Source organism: Trachinotus anak, unplaced genomic scaffold (assembly GCF_046630095.1).
Source record: "Trachinotus anak isolate AG129_WGS33_773 ecotype Australia unplaced genomic scaffold, CSIRO_AGI_Tana_v1 ptg000012l, whole genome shotgun sequence".
Lineage (NCBI taxonomy): Eukaryota > Metazoa > Chordata > Actinopteri > Carangiformes > Carangidae > Trachinotus > Trachinotus anak.
In genome coordinates, this window is record NW_027273863.1 from 2,083,463 (window position 1) to 2,106,612 (window position 23,150).

At 42.1% G+C, this 23,150-nt stretch overlaps 1 protein-coding gene across 12 annotated transcripts in view; it reads right to left on the reverse strand.

Moving 5' to 3' along the window:
* The window catches only part of depdc5 (DEP domain containing 5, GATOR1 subcomplex subunit), a 31,873-nt gene extending 8,825 nt beyond the window's left edge, over positions 1 to 23,048 (reverse strand). The window contains exons 1-37 of one of the 12 annotated variants that reach the window (XM_071492099.1): positions 22,572 to 23,048; positions 22,150 to 22,214; positions 21,972 to 22,059; positions 21,811 to 21,857; positions 21,283 to 21,368; positions 21,125 to 21,208; positions 20,995 to 21,044; positions 20,242 to 20,311; positions 18,936 to 19,014; positions 18,765 to 18,826; positions 18,603 to 18,672; positions 18,448 to 18,520; positions 18,251 to 18,354; positions 18,047 to 18,172; positions 16,980 to 17,114; positions 16,812 to 16,873; positions 16,658 to 16,731; positions 16,494 to 16,563; positions 16,367 to 16,406; positions 16,154 to 16,274; positions 15,855 to 16,078; positions 15,534 to 15,734; positions 14,027 to 14,162; positions 13,837 to 13,928; positions 13,042 to 13,101; positions 11,913 to 12,096; positions 10,797 to 10,957; positions 9,773 to 9,893; positions 9,432 to 9,599; positions 9,079 to 9,301; positions 7,279 to 7,412; positions 7,097 to 7,190; positions 6,769 to 6,831; positions 4,562 to 4,674; positions 4,165 to 4,245; positions 1,092 to 1,224; positions 493 to 589 (exon numbers count right to left, since the gene is read on the reverse strand). In XM_071492099.1, the coding sequence (XP_071348200.1) occupies positions 493 to 589; positions 1,092 to 1,224; positions 4,165 to 4,245; positions 4,562 to 4,674; positions 6,769 to 6,831; positions 7,097 to 7,190; positions 7,279 to 7,412; positions 9,079 to 9,301; positions 9,432 to 9,599; positions 9,773 to 9,893; positions 10,797 to 10,957; positions 11,913 to 12,096; positions 13,042 to 13,101; positions 13,837 to 13,928; positions 14,027 to 14,162; positions 15,534 to 15,734; positions 15,855 to 16,078; positions 16,154 to 16,274; positions 16,367 to 16,406; positions 16,494 to 16,563; positions 16,658 to 16,731; positions 16,812 to 16,873; positions 16,980 to 17,114; positions 18,047 to 18,172; positions 18,251 to 18,354; positions 18,448 to 18,520; positions 18,603 to 18,672; positions 18,765 to 18,826; positions 18,936 to 19,014; positions 20,242 to 20,311; positions 20,995 to 21,044; positions 21,125 to 21,208; positions 21,283 to 21,368; positions 21,811 to 21,857; positions 21,972 to 22,059; positions 22,150 to 22,207 (3,784 nt within the window). In that variant the 5' untranslated portion in view covers positions 22,208 to 22,214; positions 22,572 to 23,048. Of the gene's footprint in view, positions 1 to 492; positions 590 to 1,091; positions 1,225 to 4,164; positions 4,246 to 4,561; positions 4,675 to 6,768; positions 6,832 to 7,096; positions 7,191 to 7,278; positions 7,416 to 9,078; positions 9,302 to 9,431; positions 9,600 to 9,772; positions 9,894 to 10,796; positions 10,958 to 11,912; positions 12,097 to 13,041; positions 13,102 to 13,836; positions 13,929 to 14,026; positions 14,163 to 15,533; positions 15,735 to 15,854; positions 16,275 to 16,366; positions 16,407 to 16,493; positions 16,564 to 16,657; positions 16,732 to 16,811; positions 16,874 to 16,979; positions 17,115 to 18,046; positions 18,173 to 18,250; positions 18,355 to 18,447; positions 18,521 to 18,602; positions 18,673 to 18,764; positions 18,827 to 18,935; positions 19,015 to 20,241; positions 20,312 to 20,994; positions 21,045 to 21,124; positions 21,209 to 21,282; positions 21,369 to 21,810; positions 21,858 to 21,971; positions 22,060 to 22,149; positions 22,215 to 22,571 lie in introns of those variants that run through there. The other 11 variants (XM_071492104.1, XM_071492103.1, XM_071492101.1 and 8 more) reach the window with 11 other exon arrangements.
* Positions 23,049 to 23,150: the final 102 nt, after the last annotated feature.

Sequence of the window (23,150 nt, forward strand, 5' to 3'; positions counted from 1 at the left end):
TGGTATTTTGGTGGAAAATGTGTTTCAGATTTTGCACTGAGAATAAACGTCTCAGTCAAGTCTGCAGCTTCCTCTTCAGTTAATAAACCCCTGCAGCTTCTGAAGGCAGAAGGTCACACATGTTGATACAGCTTCACATGGGAGAGGTAGGATGACAGCAGCTCATCAGTCCTGTGTGTCACTGCCTCCTTTCCAACTTCCTTGCTTGAAACAGTAGTGTTTCATATATTATTCTTGAAAAGCATTAATCAAAGTGAAATAATAACCCACATCTGGGTTATTATCTGGTTGCAGATCTGAACATTTGTTGAGCTGTTATCACAGTGCATCACTAGTTGTGGCATGATGAGCCCGGTGATGTGAGTGGCTAAGAGGGAATTTATTAATAACCACACTCTCTGATTTATGTTCCCAGCCAGACTTTTTGTACTTTGTGCTGCTGCACATGAACCAAATGACGTGCATGTGCACAGTTCAAACAGGGCCACTCACCATTCTCTCCTACTATCCTGTAGAAGTAGAAACCATAGACGAAGGTGCGCATTGCGTCTCCAGAGGCATGAGCCACCAAACCTTCATCCAGCATTTTCTGCACAAACCACACAGAAACAGTCAACTGCTAAACACATACATGAAGGTTTATCATATCACCTTCTTAAACTGTATTACAGCAAAGTTAGCACACACACACACACACACAGACACACACAAAATTTCTTAAAACAGCACCTCAAAAGGCAAGCATTCCCCTCCCTCTATACCACTCTCATGTATGTACCCTGAATATAAAACTACAGAAAGAGCTTGTTAGCTTAGCTTATCTTAGCATAGCTTAGTTTAGCAAGACAGGAAATGGGGAAATAGCCAGACTTGCTTTGTCCAAAGGTCGGACTCTCAGCATCTCTGCAGTAATGCATGTTTCATGCCCTGCTGCAGTTCTTTTCATTAATGTTGCTGCATTCCACTTGTGTTCAGCACAGTGTCATAAGGTGTAATAAACAGAAATAATCCTTTCACTCCATATAAAATCGTCTTCACATCGTTCCTTAATCTCATGACATCAAAGTTAAGTTTGGACAGACAGCTCGTACCTGCATAATATCCACAGCCATCCCCGGTGTGGCCACTTCCTCCACGTTGTTGACCAGCCAGTGAACGACCTCAGCGCTGATAAAGCAGTTGAATGGCAGCCCCTTCTGCTCTGGGAGCAGCTGTACACCTGTCCTGTAACACCAGATGACACAGACACACTGCTGCCTGAAAACACTGCTCTCCAAACAGGAACACCCACAATGAGCCAACAGAAAACATGTATTTCTTTACTCAAATCAATATTTCAGAGGCTAGGACGCATAAGTACAGATAATAACAAAACACACTGTTTCTTCAGTATGGATGTTTTTTCCCAGGAGGTAAAACAAGGCCTTAATTTATGTCTATTTATCTAGGATGGGAACGTGGAAGGACACTGGCAGGTGTACACTAAATGACTGTACATTCAGCAAAATACATTTTCATGTTCCTACTAGCTACCCCACGTACCATGTTTCTCATATCTCACTAGAAACAAATCTAAACTGTCTGCAGAATACTGAGTGAAGTTTAGAGAGAATGAATAACTAAAACAGCATCCGTCACTGATCCTGTCAGCTGCTGCTGTGATTCACTGCCTGCAGGTCCTGCAGTTCTCTATAAGTCAAGTTGGCTCGCTGTGCTTGTGTAAAACAGCAGCAATAGAAGCAGAGATAACCAAGTCATGGATCAAGATCACGACCTTGGTTGGGGTAAGAGATGGGGACATGATTTTAATATTGATACTGTGATAGAGAGATTGATTGGCTGCGATGACCAAGATTTCAGTCTTAGGAAGGATTATCTGAAGGCAGCGTTCTTCCATCTAGGTGGATATGAGACAGACTGAGACACAGAGACAGTGGGGACGTCTGATGGGATGACAGGTATAGCAGGGTATCATCTGCATAGCAGTGATATGAGAAGTCATGTGATCGAATAATTTTAATTGCAAAGAGAAGGGGTCCCAACAACGAGCCTTGAGGCACCCCTGTGAAGAGGCAATGGGATATGGATGTTTGTCCTTGCCATGCCACATTGGAAGAACGCCCAGTCAGGTAGGATTCAAACCAAGAAGGTGCTATACCGAAAGACGCCCATATCAGAGAGCCTAGAACACGATGGATTATATATCTCATCTGTCCTGGGAACACCTCTGGATCCCCCAGGAGCTGGAAAATGCTGCTGGATAGAGGGACGTCTGGACTACTGCTGCTGACTGAGACCCAACTCGATTACAAGCAGCAGAAAAGGGATGGATGTGTAGATATAATACAGGTGCTGGTCATATAATTAGAATATCATGAAAAAGTTGATTTATTTCAGTAATTCCATTCAAAAAGTGAAACTTGTATAATGTATACATTCATTCCACACAGACTGATATATTTCAAGTGTTTATTTCTTTTAATTTTGATGATTATAACTGACAACTAATGAAAACCACAAATTCAGTATCTCAGAAAATTAGAATATTGTGAAAAGGTTCAATTTTGAAGACACCTGGTGCCACACTCTAATCAATTAACTCAACTAATCAACTAATTCACTCAAAACACCTGCAAAGGCCTTTAAATGGTCTCTCAGTCTAGTTCTGTAGGCTCTACAATCATGGGGAAGACTGCTGACTTGACAGTTGTCCAAAAGACGACCATTGACACCTTGCACAAGGAGGGCAAGACACAAAAGGTCATTGCTAAAGAGGCTGGCTGTTCACAGGGCTCTGTGTCCAAGCACATTAATAGAGAGGCGAAGGGAAGGAAAAGATGTGGTAGAAAAAAGTGTACAAGCAATAGGGATAACCGCACCCTGGAGAGGATTGTGAAACAAAACCCATTCAAAAATGTGGGGGAGATTCACAAAGAGTGGACTGCAGCTGGAGTCAGCGCTTCAAGAACCACCACGCACAGACGTATGCAAGACATGGGTTTCAGCTGTCGCATTCCTTGTGCCAAGCCACTCTTGAACAAGAGACAGCGTCAGAAGCGTCTCGCCTGGGCTAAAGACAAAAAGGACTGGACTGCTGCTGAGTGGTCCAAAGTTATGTTCTCTGATGAAAGCAAATTTCGCATTTCCTTTGGAATCAAGGTCCCAGAGTCTGGAGGAAGAGAGGAGAGGCACAGAATCCATGTTGCTTGAGATCCAGTGTAAAGTTTCCACAGTCAGTGATGGTTTGGGGTGCCATGTCATCTGCTGGTGTTGGTCCACTGTGTTTTCTGAGGTCCAAGGTCAACGCAGCCGTCTACCAAGAAGTTTTAGAGCATTTCATGCTTCCTGCTGCTGACCAACTTTATGGAGATGCAGATTTCATTTTCCAACAGGACTTGGCACCTGCACACAGTGCCAAAGCTACCAGTACCTGGTTTAAGGACCATGGTATCCCTGTTCTTAATTGGCCAGCAAACTCGCCTGACCTTATTGTGAAGAGAAAGATGTGATACGCCAGACCCAACAATGCAGAAGAGCTGAAGGCCACTATCAGAGCAACCTGGGCTCTCATAACACCTGAGCAGTGCCACAGACTGATCGACTCCATGCCACGCCGCATTGCTGCAGTAATTCAGGCAAAAGGAGCCCCAACCAAGTATTGAGTGCTGTACATGCTCATACTTTTCATGTTCATACTTTTCAGTTGGCCAACATTTCTAAAAATCCCTTTTTTGTATTGGTCTTAAGTAATATTCTAATTTTCTGAGATACTGAATTTGTGGTTTTCATTAGTTGTCAGTTATAATCATCAAAATTAAAAGAAATAAACACTTGAAATATATCAGTCTGGGTGTAATGAATGAATATAATATACAAGTTTCACTTTTTGAATGGAATTACTGAAATAAATCAACTTTTTCATGATATTCTAATTATATGACCAGCACCTGTATGTGTTGATTACATAACTGCACACTGATCATAATAACCACATGAAAATGAAAAATACCTGATGTGACTGGATTTCTTTACAGGTGAAGAATCAGTGTAAGTGTGAGAGTGTGTAGATTTTTTTGTGACCCACTATAACGCTGCAGGACACAACTGACTGTCACGTGTCACAAGACACAAACACATACACACACACACAACAAGAAGTCTCACGTGGGATGTTTGATGGCTTCCAGGATCTCCAAGAGTGTTGGGGAGGAGGACAGAAAGAGGGCTCCCGCTGCAGACTGGCCGCTGTGAACACATCACTGATCAGTGCAAACCCACCGGTACACACACCTTACTACACAGATAATCATCCATTTAGTAACACTTTAGCACACATTATCACTAGGTCCTCCACAAACTACAACACTGGGGTGAGTAAAAACAACAAGAACCCATGAACTGCAGCATAAACAGACATTAACACTCAACTTCATCATACTAGGACATAACAGGGTTTCAGACTCAGCATATTTACTGATTTAAAGAATTAAAGTATTATAATCTACAATAATCTATAGTCAGTTTTATGTGAATGTTTCGATCCAGTTTAGAGTGTTTCCACCTGGTGTCAGTGCTGCTGCTGGCTGCAGTCTCTCCTGCAGGCTGTGCTGCTGCTCCACCTGTCAGTCCAGGCTGGACTCCTTTATCTGTAGCCTCGTTAGCTTCAGCAGGCAACTACACAATTAAAATGCTTCATCAGTTCATATCCCCAGATCACAAAACCCTTTCTTCTCACTCATGTCTGGTAGCATCCAGCCATGCAAATGTTTTTATTTGTCAGCTGTTGAAGTTTCTGCCGCTACGCCAACACAGCCCAGTGGAGGTGAGGTGAGTTTTGTTTGTGCTGCTCACAGCATTTAAACCAATCATTTAAAACCATCATCTATTTCCTGAAAAAGCTGTTGTTCTTACTCTGGATAATCCAGCTCGTACCACTGTTGCAGTGTTTCCTGTGGGATATCCAAAGAAAAGGACACGTCTCTGAGACGTCTTTTAAATGTCATTCTTAAATTTTGTGATCAGTGGTGGGAGAAGGATTCAGATACTTTATTTTAAGAAATTCAGCAATTCAAAATATTACTGAAGTCAATGCACATGAGAATTAACTGAAAAATTAAAGTATCAAAAGTGCTGATGAGTTTTTATACATGAATGATTTGTTATTACTGATGCATTAAAATATAAACAGGGTTTGACTGTTTTAACTGTTCTAGGAGAAGAAATGACCCAAACTATAACTATATCAAACAAGTGAAGTTCTATATTTTCTTTGGCAGTTTAAACAATAACAATGTATCACATGTTATAAAGTGATCATAGTTTTTATATTCACATTCTAAAGCTCCTACACACCCAGAATTTACCCACACAGGTGTGTTCACTTCATTTGACTTCTTCTCAGTACAATGTGGACCTCAACAGTTTCACCTTATGAGGGCGGGACAATCTAACCTGTTATCATTCTTATTAGTGGTCACATCACGTCACTCCCAGCTTAGCTCCGCCTAACTTCCACCTGAGTAGATGTTGAATCAGCCACAGTTGTTACTAAACTGTCTGCATGTGCAGATGAAACCAGAGGAAGTGAGACACAACAACCAACCAGTCCTGAGATCGTGCATGGAACCAGGTTTGAGTGAGTGAGTCCTGCTGTGATACAACTGTTAGTTACACCAGGATCACACTTCTTATTATCACTCCACAGAACTGAGAACACAGAGTGTCCAGAGTTTCTGCATCTTTTAAACAGCACATTGGTTATTATTTAATGCCTGTTTACAAGTACAAAAAAGTACAATATTCAGTACTTCCTCGTGATATGTAACAATAATTTCTGATGATACAATGAATCTAATTAATGTAACCTGGACCTGGATAGGAAGCAGAAACTGAATGGTTGGATTAACTAATTAAAAATGACTAATTAATATGAGTTAATTTTAGTTTTTGCTAAGATGAAGACTTGCTCATGATGAGTGGGTGAACTTCCTCACAGTAACAGTGACGGTCTGATACTTTTTGAATGTGTTCGTATTAAACAGTTTTCTGTCACAAGAGTCACACACTTAGCTAACAGGTGTGTAACGTCTCCTGACAGCCCACAGTCACACAGAAAGTGATTTTATAACTGACATCACAACCTGTGGGAGTTAAGAGAAAATATATAAGACTTCTGTAAATTAAATTCAAGGCCTTATCTTGCAGAAAATGAATTAAACTTCAACGCTTTCAGTGAACCTGTTTAGAGTTAAGGCCGCATGCTGTTAGGATTTTACTGTTTAGGTCGGAGGTTAGATGGAGGTAAGGTTAGGTGGAGTGACCCCCTCAAAGACCCCTGGGGGTCCCCAAACCCCACTTTAGGAACCACTGGTGTAAACAATGAAAAGTCAGTATATTACATTTGTTATTTATGCAGTGAAGCTACAACCACTGACCTAAAGGTTTCAGCTGTGGGGTTTAACACGGCTGGAATTGTCACAGAGCATTATGATGTGATCATGTGATGATCATGTGATGCTGGTGTTACAGCTGACAGTGTCGCTCTCCACCAGCAGACACCACAGCACAAAGTACAAACTCAGTCACGGTAAAAACAGAATCTGAAGAATCACTGCCAGTCAACAGTCAGGTGACCTACACACACAGTGTTTCTGCATAGCATGCTCATGCAATTAGGAAAAGTAGAGTCTTCTAGAGGAGCTACATCACACACACACACACACACCAAAACACAAAGCCTCAGCGATGCCCAGGGACCTCATCACTGACCTGAGAGTGATAGATGTAGGAGGAACGTGGGCTACGTATAAAATCCAAAATAAAGGCAGCGTCCTGTCAGCGTACACGAAGAACATAACCCAGGATCAAACACCCAAAGCCCAGCAGCAGGAACAGAAACCAGCAGAGGCATGGAGAAAAAGGCAGGTGAAGGGAGAAAAACAACAGCAAAGGCCCCAAACTGAAGCACCAGCAAGGAACAATCACTTCATCAAAGTATCTGCTGCTGATGACAATACATTCACATGAGTCTGCAGAAGCTAAATGCCTGAAGCAAGACCAGCTTCTTCTGATCCACACACACACATAAGACGCTCACCTTGCGGGGGCTGTCTACGTATGTGTTAGCTGTGGTAGCGTTTGAGGGGTCACTGATGGCAGCTGAGGGCTTCGTCTGCTGCTCCTCCAGAGTCCTGACAGGAAGCAGGGAGAACGTAATGAAGACTGAGATTCACGGCTCAGATCCAAACATGTCGGCCTGCAGTCCCAGGGGAAACTCACTTCTGATTCTGCTCCATCTCCAGCAGGGCTGATAACGCTGACGTTCCTTTCTTGCCTTGTGGGGGCGGCACAGGCTCGGAGGGGTAAGGAGGGAGAGGACTCGTGACCTGCAGTCCCTTCATTGGGGTCCCCTTCTGCTGTGTGAGGACATGAGGAAAACAAGGCAAGAGTCCATTTCAGCATCTTAAGATCCAGTAAATATAAATGTTGAATAGCAAACATAAAGACACGGTTGCTCCATTTTCAGAGAGCGACTTCACTTCTACATCTGTGACTGGATTGTTTTCAGGGTGCCGGAGCTGACACCGTTTATAAAATGTCCCACTGCTGTCTGCAAGTTAATTTTTAGACTAGAGATTATTTTTCTTAATTACTCTATTCATATTTTTGTCTATAAAACATAAGAAAACAATAAATAAAAAAATCAAATTTTTCAGATTTCCTGAAGTTGATGTTAACAAATATCTTGTTTCTTCCAATCATCAGTCAAAACCACAAAATACTATTATCAAACATAAAGAAAAACAGCAAATCCTCATAATTAAGAAGCTTCAGCTACTGAAAGTTTTTTTACATGTAAAATGACCAATTTAGCAATTAGTTGATCAACTGTTAATGATATGTATTATTTATAAAACATTATCAGTAAATATCAGAGAGCAGTGGTGGAGAAAATACTGATCACTTATATAAAAGTATTAATGCTCTGATGTAAGAACACAAGTAAAAGTACAGAAGTATTATCAGCATAAAGTACTTCAAGTATCTAAAAAGTACCAATATTGCAAACTGGCTCCTGCTGCAGTGTTATATTATTAGATATCATGTCAGTCCATGTTAATGTTGTAGGGGTCACAGCAGAGTTCATTTTAATTTTGTTAAGTTTAACTATAATTTAACTTTATCACAGTTGTCAAACAGTTTTATGTGCTCTTAAAATCATAACATTAACTGCAGCTGTCAGATAAATGTAGTGAAGTAAAAATACAATATTCATCTTTTAAAAGTGATGGAGTACAAGTATAAAGTAGCATTTTGCTAAACAAACCATTTTACTTGATTTCAGCATTTTGGTGAATTCTGAGCTCAGTTCAAAACAAGTAAATTGACATTTTTAAGCTGAAAATGTTTTGTATTTGAGGATCTGTTAACTACAGAACTCATTTGTAAAGAAGCCCCTGAGAGGAAAATTAAAAAAAAACTTGTAAGGATTTTTTTTTAAATGTTTGTTGTTGGAATACTCATTTCAGCCACATGAGAGTGCACCACTTCCCCAGTCTAAATAGGACTAAAAACACTCATGTTTTTCTTCAGGTGATTTTTAATTTCTCCATGAGCTCTAAACACAAGCTACTTAAATTATGTATTAGTTATGTAACATTACTGTCATGTCTTTCTTTTGTTTAAAAATGTATTTTAATCTAATCAAAGTGTTTGTAGAAACACATGGGTAAGTCAGGTGAGACAGTGTGAAGAGCTACAAAGCCCATGTGATGGGCAGGTGACAGTGGATGTGAGGGTTAAAATTAGGACTTTCACTAAGGGTTCAAATCCTTAGTGAAAGTCTAACCTATCAAATGATTATTAACTGACTGACTCTTATTTAACCTGGGGCAGTGGTGCACTTCAGCCTCTTGTGGCTGAAACAAGTGTCACACAAACAAAAACATTTCACCTGCCTCTCAGGGCTTCTGTTCATTTCAGGTGGACATAATATTAAAATGTATGCAGCCTGAAATAAACAGAGAGGAGAAACAACTGTAAACGTGTTTTTCATGGTGTGAACTAGGAGAGCCTCACTCTGATGATCCTGTCGGAGCGGTGGCGTCGTCGGATGCGGTTGAGACCCTCCAGGAAGCGGATGAAGCCGTCCAGCAGTAACCAGTCCCCACTGTTGCCCACCCCAGCACCTGCTCCCTCCCCATAAACATCCCAGTGGCCCTCCCCATCTGCCACCCGCCGAGCTCCTCCAGCTGGCAGCAGGAGGAAGCGAGTCCTCCAGAACTTCAGAGAGTCAATCAGACTGGGGAGGTAGAAGACAGGAAGACCACGGAGGAGGACTTAGATGCTTAATTGTATAAACTGTACAGAATACTGTTGGAGGGCCCCTGAGTGTGTACATCCATGTTCTATGCGTGTGTGAGTGTGTGCACCTGAAGTCCTCAGAGCCAGCAGAGCAGATATACTGGTCCAGGTAGTTCCACTTGTACTCCTCCAGTCTCTCGTGGCTGAACTCCACCCAGCAGGACACAAACTGAGCATCAGAGTGTGGAGGACACAGGCTGTAACTGTACTGGATCTGAGCTGACTCGTATGGGTACCTACAACACACACACACACACACACTCTGTAGAGCTGGTAAAAACTTCCTACACCTGTAGGTAAATACCTCCAGCACACTTAGATCACATACACACATCAGCCACCTGAGAGGTTCATTGTGAGCAGATTTGTGTTTGTGTGTTTGTGTTGGATGTTGTCAGTTGTCGCTCACTTTGGCAGGTAGCGGGTGACAGTGATTATTTTGTCCTTGAGACAAACTTTGTGGAAGGTCCGGCCCATACTGAGCCAGTAAACAGTCTCCTCCTCTTCTGCCCGACGCAGAGAGACCAGACCTGACAACAAAACAGGAGAGCACACACAGTTTCCACAGGTGTGTTATGTTTAATCACAAATACTCTTATGTGAACAGTTAAGTTTGTTCATGAAGTTGTTGAAAGCTATTTTACAGTGAATATGCAACACCAGACTAACTTTACTTCATCTCACAGCTGAAAGGCAGGAGCTTAAACAACCAGTGGTGCAAGAAGCATTCATAATATATTCATAATTTCAAGTAAAAGACCTGCATTTGAATGTTACAGTATGATCAGCAAAGAGTACCTTTTTCCCAAACTTTGTTTATTAGTTTTCCATGTAATGACAGCAGAGCAACTACAATCATACACTAAAATTACCTCCTCGTTGATCAAACAGACAAGTCACAGGAAATATGGTCACAGTCTCTCCTTCCTGAGTTACAGTGTTGAATAATGACCTGAATTTCTTTTGCGGAGCACTATGATATCACTGTGAAGTTGACCTTTCATAACTTCATAATTTTATTGTATTAGACATTAGCGTTAAATTGTGTCATAATTAATGAATGAATTTATGAGTTATGGCCAAAAATGTGTTTTGGGAGGTCACAGTGACCTTTGACCTTTGACCACCAGATTCTAATCATGTCATCCTTGAGTCAAAATGGACATCTGTGCCAAATTTGAACTTCAACTCCTGGAAAAAAAAATACCTGAGGCAGAGACAGACAAGAACATTTGAGAACAAGGACACACAAAAATAAATGAACAACTAGACATCATTTAACATTTCATCTGGATTCATTATTAAGTGAGAGTGGATATGAAGAGCAAAGAAATAAAAAAATACCCGTTGCTATTCTAGCAACGGACACACCAATAATGTAATGGATTTGAATAAATACACAGTATAGTATGTAATGAAATGGGTGATGTTACCTCTGGAGTAAAGAGGGCTGCTGCCGAGCGGCGTGGCCACAGCAGGCTGTGGTTTCCTGTTGTTTGGCTGGACGATGATCTGGAAGCCCTGCATCAACCTCTGACAGATAAACTCCTCAAATACTTGTGACGCACTCATCACTGGAGCCTCATCTTCACGTCTGAGGAAGAAAACATAGGTGACTGATGCCCAGAGAACTCATCTGCAGCAGATGGAGATAATCAATTGTGAAAAAATGTTATTCTCTTCTTTATAGAGGAGGCAGGTAAAAAAAAAAAAATCTCAGTTACCGTTTCTGTAATGCTGATGTTACTTTTCCAGCTGCACTTTACTGATTTAACTGACGCTCAGTTCTAGTGTCATCTTAGCAGAATATTAACTGTAAATAGAAATATGACTAAATGTTTTGGTTTTTTTTTACCCAAAATGAAGCAGAGACCGAGACAGCAGTTATTCCCATACAGAGGCTCCATCTGAGCAGCTCCCCCAGGTGGATGAAGACCCACTCAGGTAGATAAAATCACTCAGTTTCAACTTACATTAGAAGCTTATTTCCCTCTTTTCAAACTAACTCATGTTTGGCCTTACACCTGTCTTAGCTGCTGAGCTAGTTTCTACAGATAGCTTCTACAGCCTCTATGTGAGACATTTAGGGGACATCTGTTAATTGTAGCTACAGAAAATAGCCTGGCTTACTCTCCTCCTCTAAACTCCATGAATCTCTGCATACACATCGGTCACATACCACACCACCAACACAACGAAATTCTCCACCTGTGGTGAAACACTGGACAGTGTTTGTTTGAGCCCTGGGCAGTGCCTGTCTTCTCTCCAGACTGTATGTAGCCTATGAGGCAAAACCCAGGGGCAAAGAAAGCACAGACTCTACCACTTGCCACCACACTAATTGCTGTGAACACACAGTAATAACTGAATAGTAAGAAATCAATCTGAAACTCTAAAACTGTGGAGACAAAAACGTTGCCTTTCAAAGGTGAGAGGGACTCTGAGTAGAAATTTCTCCCCCGTGCGTGTACATTTATAAAAAGCTGAATGTGTAGCACAAAGTGATTTACTATGCATAGTTTTATTCTGAAGGCAGGAAGCCTCTCTACCTCTCCAGGTCACTGTGCGGCAGAAGGTCGTAGCAGCCTTCGGTGTAATCGTTCTGCAGTGTCTGGCGGTCAGGGAAGTAGTCGGTGGTGAGGGGCAGGCAGGCTGGTGTGGTCAGAGACTTCCAGTCCACCCCCACCGTGCAGCAGAAGCTGGGCACTGTCGGGGGTGCAGACAGCAGCAGGGCTTCAGGAGCACCCCCACACACACGCACACACACAAAATCCCCACAGCAAAGACAAATGCATGTACCCAGAGTGGAGCAGTACATGTGTGTGTGTGTGTGTGTGGGGGGGGGGAGGATGAAGTGATGATGAATGAAGATACAGACAGAACATAAAAAAGAAAGTAGAAGAGAGGGGAAGAAAAAACAAGTAAAGTGTTATTTTTACTGGCCTCATCGCCCCCACTGGTGATTCCTGAGGGGCCTGTGGGTGTGGAGCAGTGATCAGACATGCAGATTGTGGCCCAGTCTGTGATCAGCGTCACTCAGAAGCAAGTGGAAAATGTGTCCTGAGCTCAACAGAGGTGTGAACAGTGAAGTGGCTGAGTGGATTTGAGATACACGAGATATTACATCATGCAAAACATTCAGATGGTGAGAAAACGTCCAGTTCAAAACATCTTGTGGAAGAGAAAGATTTGTTTGACAGAAGCACCGGTTACAGTCAAATCAAGAGAAACGCACTACGCACACCGCCATGCAGGAATGAGGCTTGCTGAAGGCAAACAGGTCATGTTGTAGGGAAATTATGGGAGACCTAATTAATTCAAGGATTTGAAGATCCAGGTGACTTTTAATCAGAATAATTAAGTTACAGATCAACAGGAGGAGGTCCAGAGGAAAAGAGGGAAAAGAAACAGAGAAGGGAGGATAGAGAGGGAGAAGAGGAGGGTCACCCCAACCCACATGACCTGTAAGAGTCATTTATACCTGCGAGCCCTGGAGACAGACACCCGGTGGAGAGACCTGGCTCCTGAAGCTGAATAAACCCTCACAGGTTAAAGATACCTCTGAAGGTTTATTGCGTTATCATCAGTTTGGTGATTAGGAATATCAGCCTGATCTCGCGGTTCATGACAATGTCTGCGACTTATCAGTTTGTGTTCATGTGGTGGAGGCGGACTCACTTGGATTGGCACCAATGAGAGAAAAGTCTTCAAATGAGGAGCCTGGGTTAGTCAGAGTTCCTGTACAGAGAACAGAGATAAAGAGAGAGCAGCAAGTATTGTCATTGTTTGGCCTCTGCACTGTTAAAAGTTGTAAAAAAATTTGTTGTTCCAGTTTCTCAGAACAGAAAGTAATGAATCACAACATCTTGTTTATCTGATATACAAATCGGGGAGGGGGGGGTCTCTGTGCTCATCATACCTGGTTTGTTAGCTTAGCTTGTTAACTAGCTAACTAGCCAGCAAATGAATTAGCCTTGGGTTAGCCATTGAGAAAGACACCCAGACATCCAGCTGTGCTAACAATGCTAACAGGAGCATATGTTTGCCACAGTTATTAAAGGTCCATCCAGTCTAAAGGTATATGTCCATGTGTTTTTGATTATAAAGCAGGTCTAGGTTCTATATTAATACTGTGAAAGTATCAAAGCTTCAGTCCACAGAGAAATGCACACAGCCTGTGTTCAGAAACTGAGCCTTAAAACCAGCCGTCACGACACTGTCATACACGTCATGACTGTGTGGGTCTGTATTTGGGGCACAGGATGGTGTGTCTGGGACTGAGTCAAAAAAACGTACAGTGTGTGTGTTAATTATGATGACAGAATGATATATCAGGCTGTTAATACACACAGTACTTGTTAGAAGAACAATTGATATTGATATAGATATAGATATGCTTCTTATATCACAGCGCATAAAGTGGAGTTATAAATAAAGTTAAAACACTAAGTGTGTTTCAAGGAGGTGTATCACCACTGTTGTTGCTCCCTGGACTTCCTGTGAACTCGTCCATCCCTCCACCGATGTAAAGGCCGTTCTCTCCTGCTTGTCTGGAGGCTGTTCGCCTTAAATAAAGACAACAAACATTCATCTTACTGTCTGTGCATAATGTTAACAATGTTTACAATGGAAATGTTTGTTGCTGGTGGCAGGCGTGTCTCACCTTCCAGTGGCCTCGTGATAGGCCAGCTCCAGCAGCTCGGCGGAGGTGTGGGCAGGATCTCTCTGCTGGCTGCCCTGCAGTTCAGCCATGTTCTGTCTGGTCTGGTGGTGGATCTGGATTGCCTCCCCAGAGGGACCTGAGGGACATGCCAACAGTACAGCTTTAGTCTCTTTACAAAATAACTCTCCATCATACATGTCATGACTATGTGTGGGTCTGGATTTGATTTATATGGCACATTTAGTAACCGCTGACTTTGTGGGTGACCATCGAAAATGCAGCAAGTGTCAACAAGAATTCACAGGTTCATTCTCTAAAACTATCAATGTGTTAAATACATTTCCTGTTTATCTTCACATCAGCGGGACTGGATTGAGAAAAGATCAGGGTTTCACATAAAACACAACACCTCATTCTCTGATGACTCCGAACATCAAAGGCCAATTTCATTGAAAAAACAATTTATAAGACTTTGTTTAGGGCAAACATCCTCATCCTCATTGTCATCCTCTGAAGACCATGAAATTCACACCACATTTTGTTCAAATTAGGTCACAGCAAACATAACATATGACGACACCCCAAGATTCAGCCCCTCCCCCCCAAGATATGAAACACTGCCCATAGAACTCATATCTGCAGCATCTAACAGGCTGATGGGACGTGAACCATTTGACTTTTATCACCTCATTAAATCATAAATTCAAGTTGAATTAAGCACAAACTACAAACATAAATTTAGTTTTTTTGGGGAAAGGTATATATAGAGTGGGAAGAGTGATGTGGGAGTGGGAGTGGGTAATGATGTCACTTAATTTTGATGCAAAGCAGAAGCGATATGAGTCGTCTAAATAAGCAATCTCCTCAGACCCTTTGAACAGCTGAAAAAAGTTAAACTCAGAGCACAAAAATGCCTGATGACATTTGTGGTTTTTGAATAGGTGGCCTTCGCTTGGAAAAAATAGTCATGGAGGAGAAGCGGTGGCTGTTGCTGGAAACCTGGAGCTATGACAGTCACCATGACCTGAACACAGAACAGCAGGACTGGAGGCAAATCAGAGCAGGTGGGTTGTTTTCATTCATTTAAACTGTACTGTATGAACTAGCACAGCTGACGCTCACTGTGTCTCCCTCGACAAGCTGCAAGACATTTCTGAACAAACTGCAGTGATTGACAGCAGATTGTCAAACTGTCCCAGACTCATCCTAAAATAAACCTTGACCATCATCCAGGTGAAGATCCTGGACCAGCTGGGGGTCCTCACTGTGATCTTTCCTCTTTCTAAGGGTCTCAGGTACCCACACAATCAGAGGCAGAGCAGGTGCCTTCTGCTTGCAGCCTATTAAAATAACATGTACAGATGTGTGAGTTTACTTCACATCTAAATCACGGTTTGTCTAAGGACAGGTGATGAGTCAGTGGTCTGCATTCTTTCTGATCGGGGCACCTGAGCTAGTTCCTATAAACCCACTGACGGCAGGAGGTGTGGTGTTTGTGTGACCTCACCGATAGGGAAGGTGTGCATCCAGCGCCGGCGGTTGGAGGTGAGTTTCATGGGCATCCTGGAGGGCGTGAAGGGGTTTATGAGAGCTCTCTGTGGTGTGTAACCTCCTGGACGGATGTGCAGCGTCGACTCAGCACTCCCCACAGTGAACCTGCCCGGGGCACTGGAGTCCCGCTGAGAGTCCATCATCTTCTCCAACAGCTCTGAACAACAGAACAACAGGAATGGGACTGATGGAGCATATCAACTGCACTAGACTAATCCAGCTGGATGTGTGCTGTGATCAGGGCTACAGGTCCAGATCGACCCTCTGGCAGGGTTACCTCTGGTGCTGGTGTATCCCAGAGAACTGCTGACTTCATACTGGGCAGGAGGCATCCGGGGTATCAGCAGCATGTTGGAGACCGGGCCCAGACTATCATCAGAGGCCAGGCTCCGCTGTTCCTCAGGACCCCCAGAGCGTACGGGAGGGGAGGCCCCTACGCCTGCGCTGACGTCCACCGAGCCCCAGCTCTTCCTCCCACTCGTCTCTTTGTCTCGACCCATCCTGAAAGACACAAGGTTCAAAGGGTAAAGGAATCGCTCTCCTCTGTGGTTAATGACGTAGAGTTCAGCGCCGTACCTGAAGTTGGTGCTCCTTTGAATTCGCGAAGGACCAGGAAGTCTGAACACCTGAGCGTCATAGGCGTCATAGTCCACCTGTATAGGCAGGCTGTTGTCAGAGTCCTTCGGAGCACAGAGAGCTGAGGAAGAGGCAGAGGAAGGTCGGAGTGAAGATGAAGCCATTATCTGAGTCATGCTTCAGGAAATTTAAAAACTGTCAGAGACAACTCACTGTGTGTATCTTTACTGCTCTTGAATTTTTCAGCATGAATCTAGATACAATTGTAATTTCAATGAGATATTAAAAGATAAAAGAAACTTTTGAAGTAAAACAACGGAGCTGTGAAACGTGAAGGTACCTTACGACTGGCCAGTTTGATCCGAGGGGTGAAGGAGCTACAAGAGTTCAGACTTTTGGAGGTGTAGAAGCTACAGGTAAAAAAAAAAGACGTACACACGATACAGATCAGCTGATTACACAGTTGTACTGGTCTTCACTCTCAGGGTGAATCACTTGTCTTACCTGTGGTTGATCCAGTGAGGCAGGTTGTAGTCATCTCCCACACGAGAGTCTCCAGACATCGACCTGTTGTGCAGCTACAGAGACAGAGACGTCACACACCATTACTAACACACAGCTACAGTGTTTGGCTGATGCAAACACAGAGACATGCTACCTTGAACAGTGGCACTGCGTGCAATGGCTGCTCCCCCATACACACCAGGTCTACGCCAATACCTGCAGAGGGAAAAGTACATGTCACCATCATCATTTACCTTCACAAAACCATCCTTTAACTCTCTGTTAACAGGTGGATTTGTTCAGTTTGTATCGTCACACTCACCGTTGTCAATCATTCGCTGTTTGGTGAGAATCATGAGTAGACGGTCGACCTCAAACACTCCCACCCCAGGTGTAATGACCACTGACATCTGTCCGGTGCGGTCGAAGTTACGGTTGATATAGTGTTTGTCAAACACTGTGGGAGACACACGGTGACTGTCAGCTTCTCTGCTCTGTCTCCTCTGGTCAGTCGTCAGAGACTGAACTGAACCCGAGGCTTGATGTTAACGAACACAATTTCTCTGGTCTGCCTTAAAGAGCCTCTGATGAAGATCAGCTGTTTCACTTCGTAAACGTCCACATGATGTTTTTTTATAATAAAGACATAAGATGAGTGAAATAATCAGTCAACACTGTGACTGAGTGTTTCCACCTTGAACTGCAGTGAACCAATGACACAAAAACTCATAAAAACAGATTCAGACTGTCAGGGGTTCATATGTCATAGAACCTAAGGAACCAATCCTGTCAACTTGTGGGGACAGGGGGCGAAGCTAAATACACCTGAAACCTTGTCAGTACAGAGAGCCAGAGTTAGCATTAGCACAACCACTAACACTGTGTCAGCCACTGCCAGTTACAAGCTAACAAACAACATAAACTAATAAAAGATGCTAACTACGCTAACGGTTCTGATCCGTCTGCTAGTCTCTGATTCTGGTCTCAACAGACTCCTCATCTGAGTCTGGGTCTGACTGATCATAGCAGAGGATTTTTACAGAGTTGAAAACACTTTTGGAGGAAGTTTAAAACAACAGTCATATGTAAACACATTTGACCTGCAGCAATTATTCCTCCTTTTCTTACTGGCCATAAAAGCCCTTCCACTGGTAAGTGATGGCTCAGCTCAGACACAAAAACTAAAGTTTGTATTACAATGGCTTTAACATGATTTTCATTTTCACTTGGACGTCTTAGTACCTTAGCACTGACAAACACAATTAATTGGATTTTCTGTATTTATGTTTGAAATTTCAAATTGAAAAGCTAATAACCAATACATTCTTAAATGGATAAAAGCTACCAGTAATAAACATGATGTTGACTAATCTTAACTTAACCAGGTACCTGAATACACCTGCTCTTCGTGAGAGTTCTGTTCAGGGATGAAGTACGCACCGTTGAAGGACAGGTTAATGGCCTCCAGGTAGTTTCCTTGAGCAGCAGTTGAGTTATAACCCACAGGAAATCCATCTGTGTGAGAAATAAACAAGATCTCAGTTACAAAAGGCTCCAGATCCAAAGATCCATCAGTCGACTGGTTCACTTCACCTGCTTCTTTCAGTCGCACCAGGACAGGATACTGGATGAACAGTTTCTTGATAGTGACCAGTAATGACGTCCACTCATCCCGTCTCTCATTCTGAGCCACGACCCTGATCACAAAACATGTTATGAATCATCACCCGCCACAACCGTCTGATATCAGCTCCAGCTAACAGCTGGTAAAACCATGTCAATGTGCTCACCTGTAGAAGTCTTCATAAAAACGTCCCTCGTGATCTTGTCTGATGGAGCCTCTCAGAATCTCAGGAAATTCATCTGAGGAGAACAAAAACTCAGACATAGAAACATTTCCACATCACTGCTGTGTTCACCTGTGTGTTCATGATGATAAACTCACCCATAGTCTTAGCGCTGTAGAACGTACGTGAGAAAAGTACGACTGTCACCTCATGACTGCAGTTCTTCTCCTAGATTAACATCAAACAATGATTCTGTTCAGTAATAATCAATCATTAATTAGTTTAAGAGTATCAAAGGCATATTAAAGAAAATCACAAACCTTCCACTTTGCAAAAAGGTCAGACAGGAAACCATTCACAGCCTTCTCAAAGTACAGATCACCTGAGACAAAACAGCCAGATCAGAGGGACATGAGAACCTGCAAGTCACTGACAAACAAACACATTCAGCTCAGTAAGTGTGAACAACCAATCAGAAAGATCCAACTAACCATAGATGTCAAAGTCCCACATCTCACAGCTCATCTGGATGAAAATGTAGACCATTGCAGACGTGGATCTGAACACCACCTGTGGCAGACGATCATATGACGTCAGAGAAATGAATGACTCAACCATAAATAAATGTTCCAGTGAAGCACACGCAGCTACGTGTTCACTGTAACGATTCACATCCATTCCCAGAGATTCAACCTTTCATGACTGGTAAACTGCTGAAATCATTAGTTGATCAGTAGAAAGTTAATTGATTATTAATCAATCATTTAAGTCATTAAAAAAAAAAAAAACACCAATCACTGCCTGGTTCCAGCTTGTTGAACGTGAGATTTGCTGATTTACTCTGTTTTATGTCGTCAGGATTTAATGTCTTTGGGTGTTGGGGACGTCGTTTGGGAGAAAAAAGATTCTACAGAAAAATTAAAATATTTGGGTTTTAGTATTGAACACAGTCTGTAACTTCTGCCTCTAGTTGTCTCTCAATCAAAACAATGACAAAAGACAGCATTGGGTGATATCATGAAGCAGTGTGGGATCATGGGAGTTGTAGTCTTCTCCTGGTCTGGATCCTTCAGTGTCAGTGGTTCAGGAGGTTTTGACCTGGAGCTGAATTCTCCACAGAGTCTCCTCCTCTCCACAACAAACAGAGCAGCTGATCAGAACCAGTAGAAACACTGAATCAAACTGTTTCACATTTAAAGTCACTGATTGGTCGACGCTCTTCAGTGACACAGGACGTCTCTGATTGGCTGGAGCTGAGCTGTCTAACATTTCCTCAGCTTGTTTCTGTGATAACTTCAGATCCAGTCGTCCGACAACTAAAATCCTTCACCTGGTTCAGGTACAGAGCTGAAAACCACCAAGAGGATCTGAAACATGAGACTTCAAACTGGATAAAAGTCAATCTGAGCTTCTGTCAGACAAAAACAACACTGACACATGAGCAGAGAGGATATGACATCACTGACAGGGGACCAATGAGATGAAGCGTTACCATGATTAAAATCACAGATTCCTCTGTTTGAGAACTGATGGAAACATTTGTCATGATGTGAGAGCACAACTCAACAACATATAGAACAGAGGTGGAGTCGTTTTTAATGTGGAACAGTTACAGATTATAATTTTAATTTCTAGGGTCATGTGATGGTCCAGTTATTATTTTACACAGGTAAACAGAGGTAAACACCAACTGACTTGCAATTTCTTGTTATATGAAAAAGTCTAATCCATTCATTTTGAACACTAACTCAGTCATGTGTGACCAGTGACATCAGCACCTGCCCTCTGAACACTTACCCTGGTGTCTTCACTGATGTAACCACAGGTCACTTTCTCTCCCTTCACCCACAGTTCACTGGCCTGAGCTCTAGAGAGTCACAAACATCATAAGCACAAGGTGAGAAAGGCTGAGATAAAACACCACAAAACGTTTCTATTTACAGAAAGTCTTCAGAGCCCCACAGTGTTTTCATATTTTTATGTTGTAGTCTTAAGCTAAAACAGGATCCCTGGAGCTCAGAGAGAGCATCAGGTTCTTAGTCTCCTCTCTTCTCCCTGATGTCTCAGTAGTGCAGGTCCAGCTCTAGAAGAGTCCTGGTTGTTTCAGACTTATTGAGTGAAGATTGATGAGGGAAAAATAATTTTTGTTTATTTAAGCATAAAGCTTAAAGGGAATTTTCCTTCCCACAGTCACAAAGTGTTGCTCATCGTGGGAACTGTTGGTTTCTCTCAATAATGTTATAAGATCTTGACCTTACCTTACCATTAACAAAAATGTTTGTTATGATTTGGCGCTATACAAATAAAATTGAATTAAACTGAATTGAAAGCTGCAACATAACAAGATGTGAAAAAAGTGAAGGGGTCTGAACACTTTCTGAATACACTGTATGCAAATGTCCACTGTCTTTTTTAACCTTTACCTTCTCCCTTTGTCTTTTTTCTTCACCTTTACACTTACTGCATACTGCTAGTTTGTGTGCTGCTCAGTCCTACAAAAAAATCTAAATTCACTTTTGCAAATGTGGAGAATGAAATGTAATCTTATACCTGATTCCTGCAAACTCCACTTTCTGCGTCACATAAGCACACGTGCTCACCTGGAACCAAGAGTACGACAGTTACATCCTGATGTGCTATTACATGTTATTACAGACAACAAGACATTCACAAGCCCTACCAGGCTCTTCTTTAGTCTCCACATGTCTCCTCTGCCAATGTACTGGTCCTTGAAGGTCAGCTCCACCAAGTCTAGTGTCACATCCTGCAAAGACACAACGGTGAGAGACTCTTTCATAGAGAGGTGGAGGAGCTGCAGAGGACTCACAGTGAACGTACCTTTGGGTCAACAATGTTAAAAATGACATCCTGGTATGCACGAAGTTTGAAGGCTTGTGCCACAGTCTGGTCCACGCTGATCGTCTCTGAATAAGACAAAAATATCCATCATAGGTGGTGAACAGACAACACAACAATCACAAACATTCTCCATGGAGTTGAATCACTATGCATTTAGAAACACCAAACATTAAAAGCATCACAAAGTCACGATGTGCTGAAGGGCTGCTGTACTGGGCTGCATTAAATTGTGAGGTCTTCAAACTACCAATTATTTTTAACAATCATTTTTATTACTGATTAATCTGCCAATTATTTTCTTGATGATCTGATACATCTTTTGGTCAATAATATGACTAAAAAAAACAAAAAGACACACTTTACCAAAGACCAAGGTTTAGTATCACTAAATCTTTTCATTTAAATATGAGTAAATAAATAAATAAACACTTAAACAGAGATCATTCAAGTTTAACTTGATCTAATCTAATCTAATTCCTGAAAGAAGCTGCTACACAGATCATTTACCTTTCTGTAAGTCCTCTTTCAGACTCTTCACCTGTAGCAGCAGAGGACTGGGAATTTCAAAACAGACAACACCAGTTTATAGGCTCAATAGTGGAAAAATATGTTCCTCGAAACAAATCTGTTGAAGTGTAAAAGCTATGCCACACATAGTGCAAGCTCACCTGTATTCATCTGTGGGGTGTGCGATCTCGATTATATCCCCAAGACTGACTTGAGGGAAAACTTTTGGGTTGACAACCAACTCGTCATCTGCTCAAAGGAAAATTTGGTTTAAGAAAACATCATATTTCACTTGAGAAACATGGATTTAGTCAACTGGAATTACAAATTCTTGCTTACCACTTCCACCAAATCCTTTCTTGTGCAGCACAAGCTTATATGACTTGTTGGTCTTCATGATAAACCTGAGGAACAAAGTCATTACTTCATTTATAAAGAAAGTTCTTGCTATTCATAAACTCATTTTCTACATATGGTATTGAAATTCGACGATATACTTTATTCATTTCATTTTCTTGCAGTCTCCTACACCGTGGAGTGTGTACCATAAAAAATCTAAATTGTCCTATGATGACAGCATGATAAAATAAACTGACCCTTGATGAGCTGCCTGTCAGACTTTATGAAAGGAATACCGCAAGAAATGAAGGTTCTCTCAATAAATACAAGAAATATAAGGATATTATGTTAACGATTTTTATGTATTCAATAAAACTTTGAGTAGAAAAAGTGAACGCACGTAGAATACGTATAAGCAATACCTGAGCAGTACCTGAGCAGTCTCTCATCAACAGCTCAAACTGCCATGGGATGTTGACATGGGACGTTGCTAGCCTAGCATGTGGCTAATTTGAGACAACTTACGGCTAGTGAACTAAGTTAACGAACACTAGCAACTCTGAGCCACGTCGATGCATACTCGCCTTTAAAATACTCCCACATAGGTGACATAAGTTAACACTGCCGTTTTAGTGTGTAAATATAACGCAGTTCGCTAGCTAACAAGCTAACACTGCTTCCTACAAAACATGGAAACTCGTGACGTCATTGGGTAGCGTTGATCAGAGAGTGTCTCAGCGAAGCAGATGGTTCACTCCGCTTATTTCCAGCTTCGCTTCTTTTGGAGAATTAAAAGTTCTTACTGTATAACCCAATATACCTACAAATCCCCCCAAATTCCATACATTTTATACAATTTCTTGAAACTATATATACATGTACTTTAAAGGAACCCTTTTCTGGCAAACACTACAAATTACACATACGCCATAGAGCACTGCTTGGGCCCCATATTTATGCACGATGTTCACACATCTGGATCACTGCATCAAGCAGCTTAA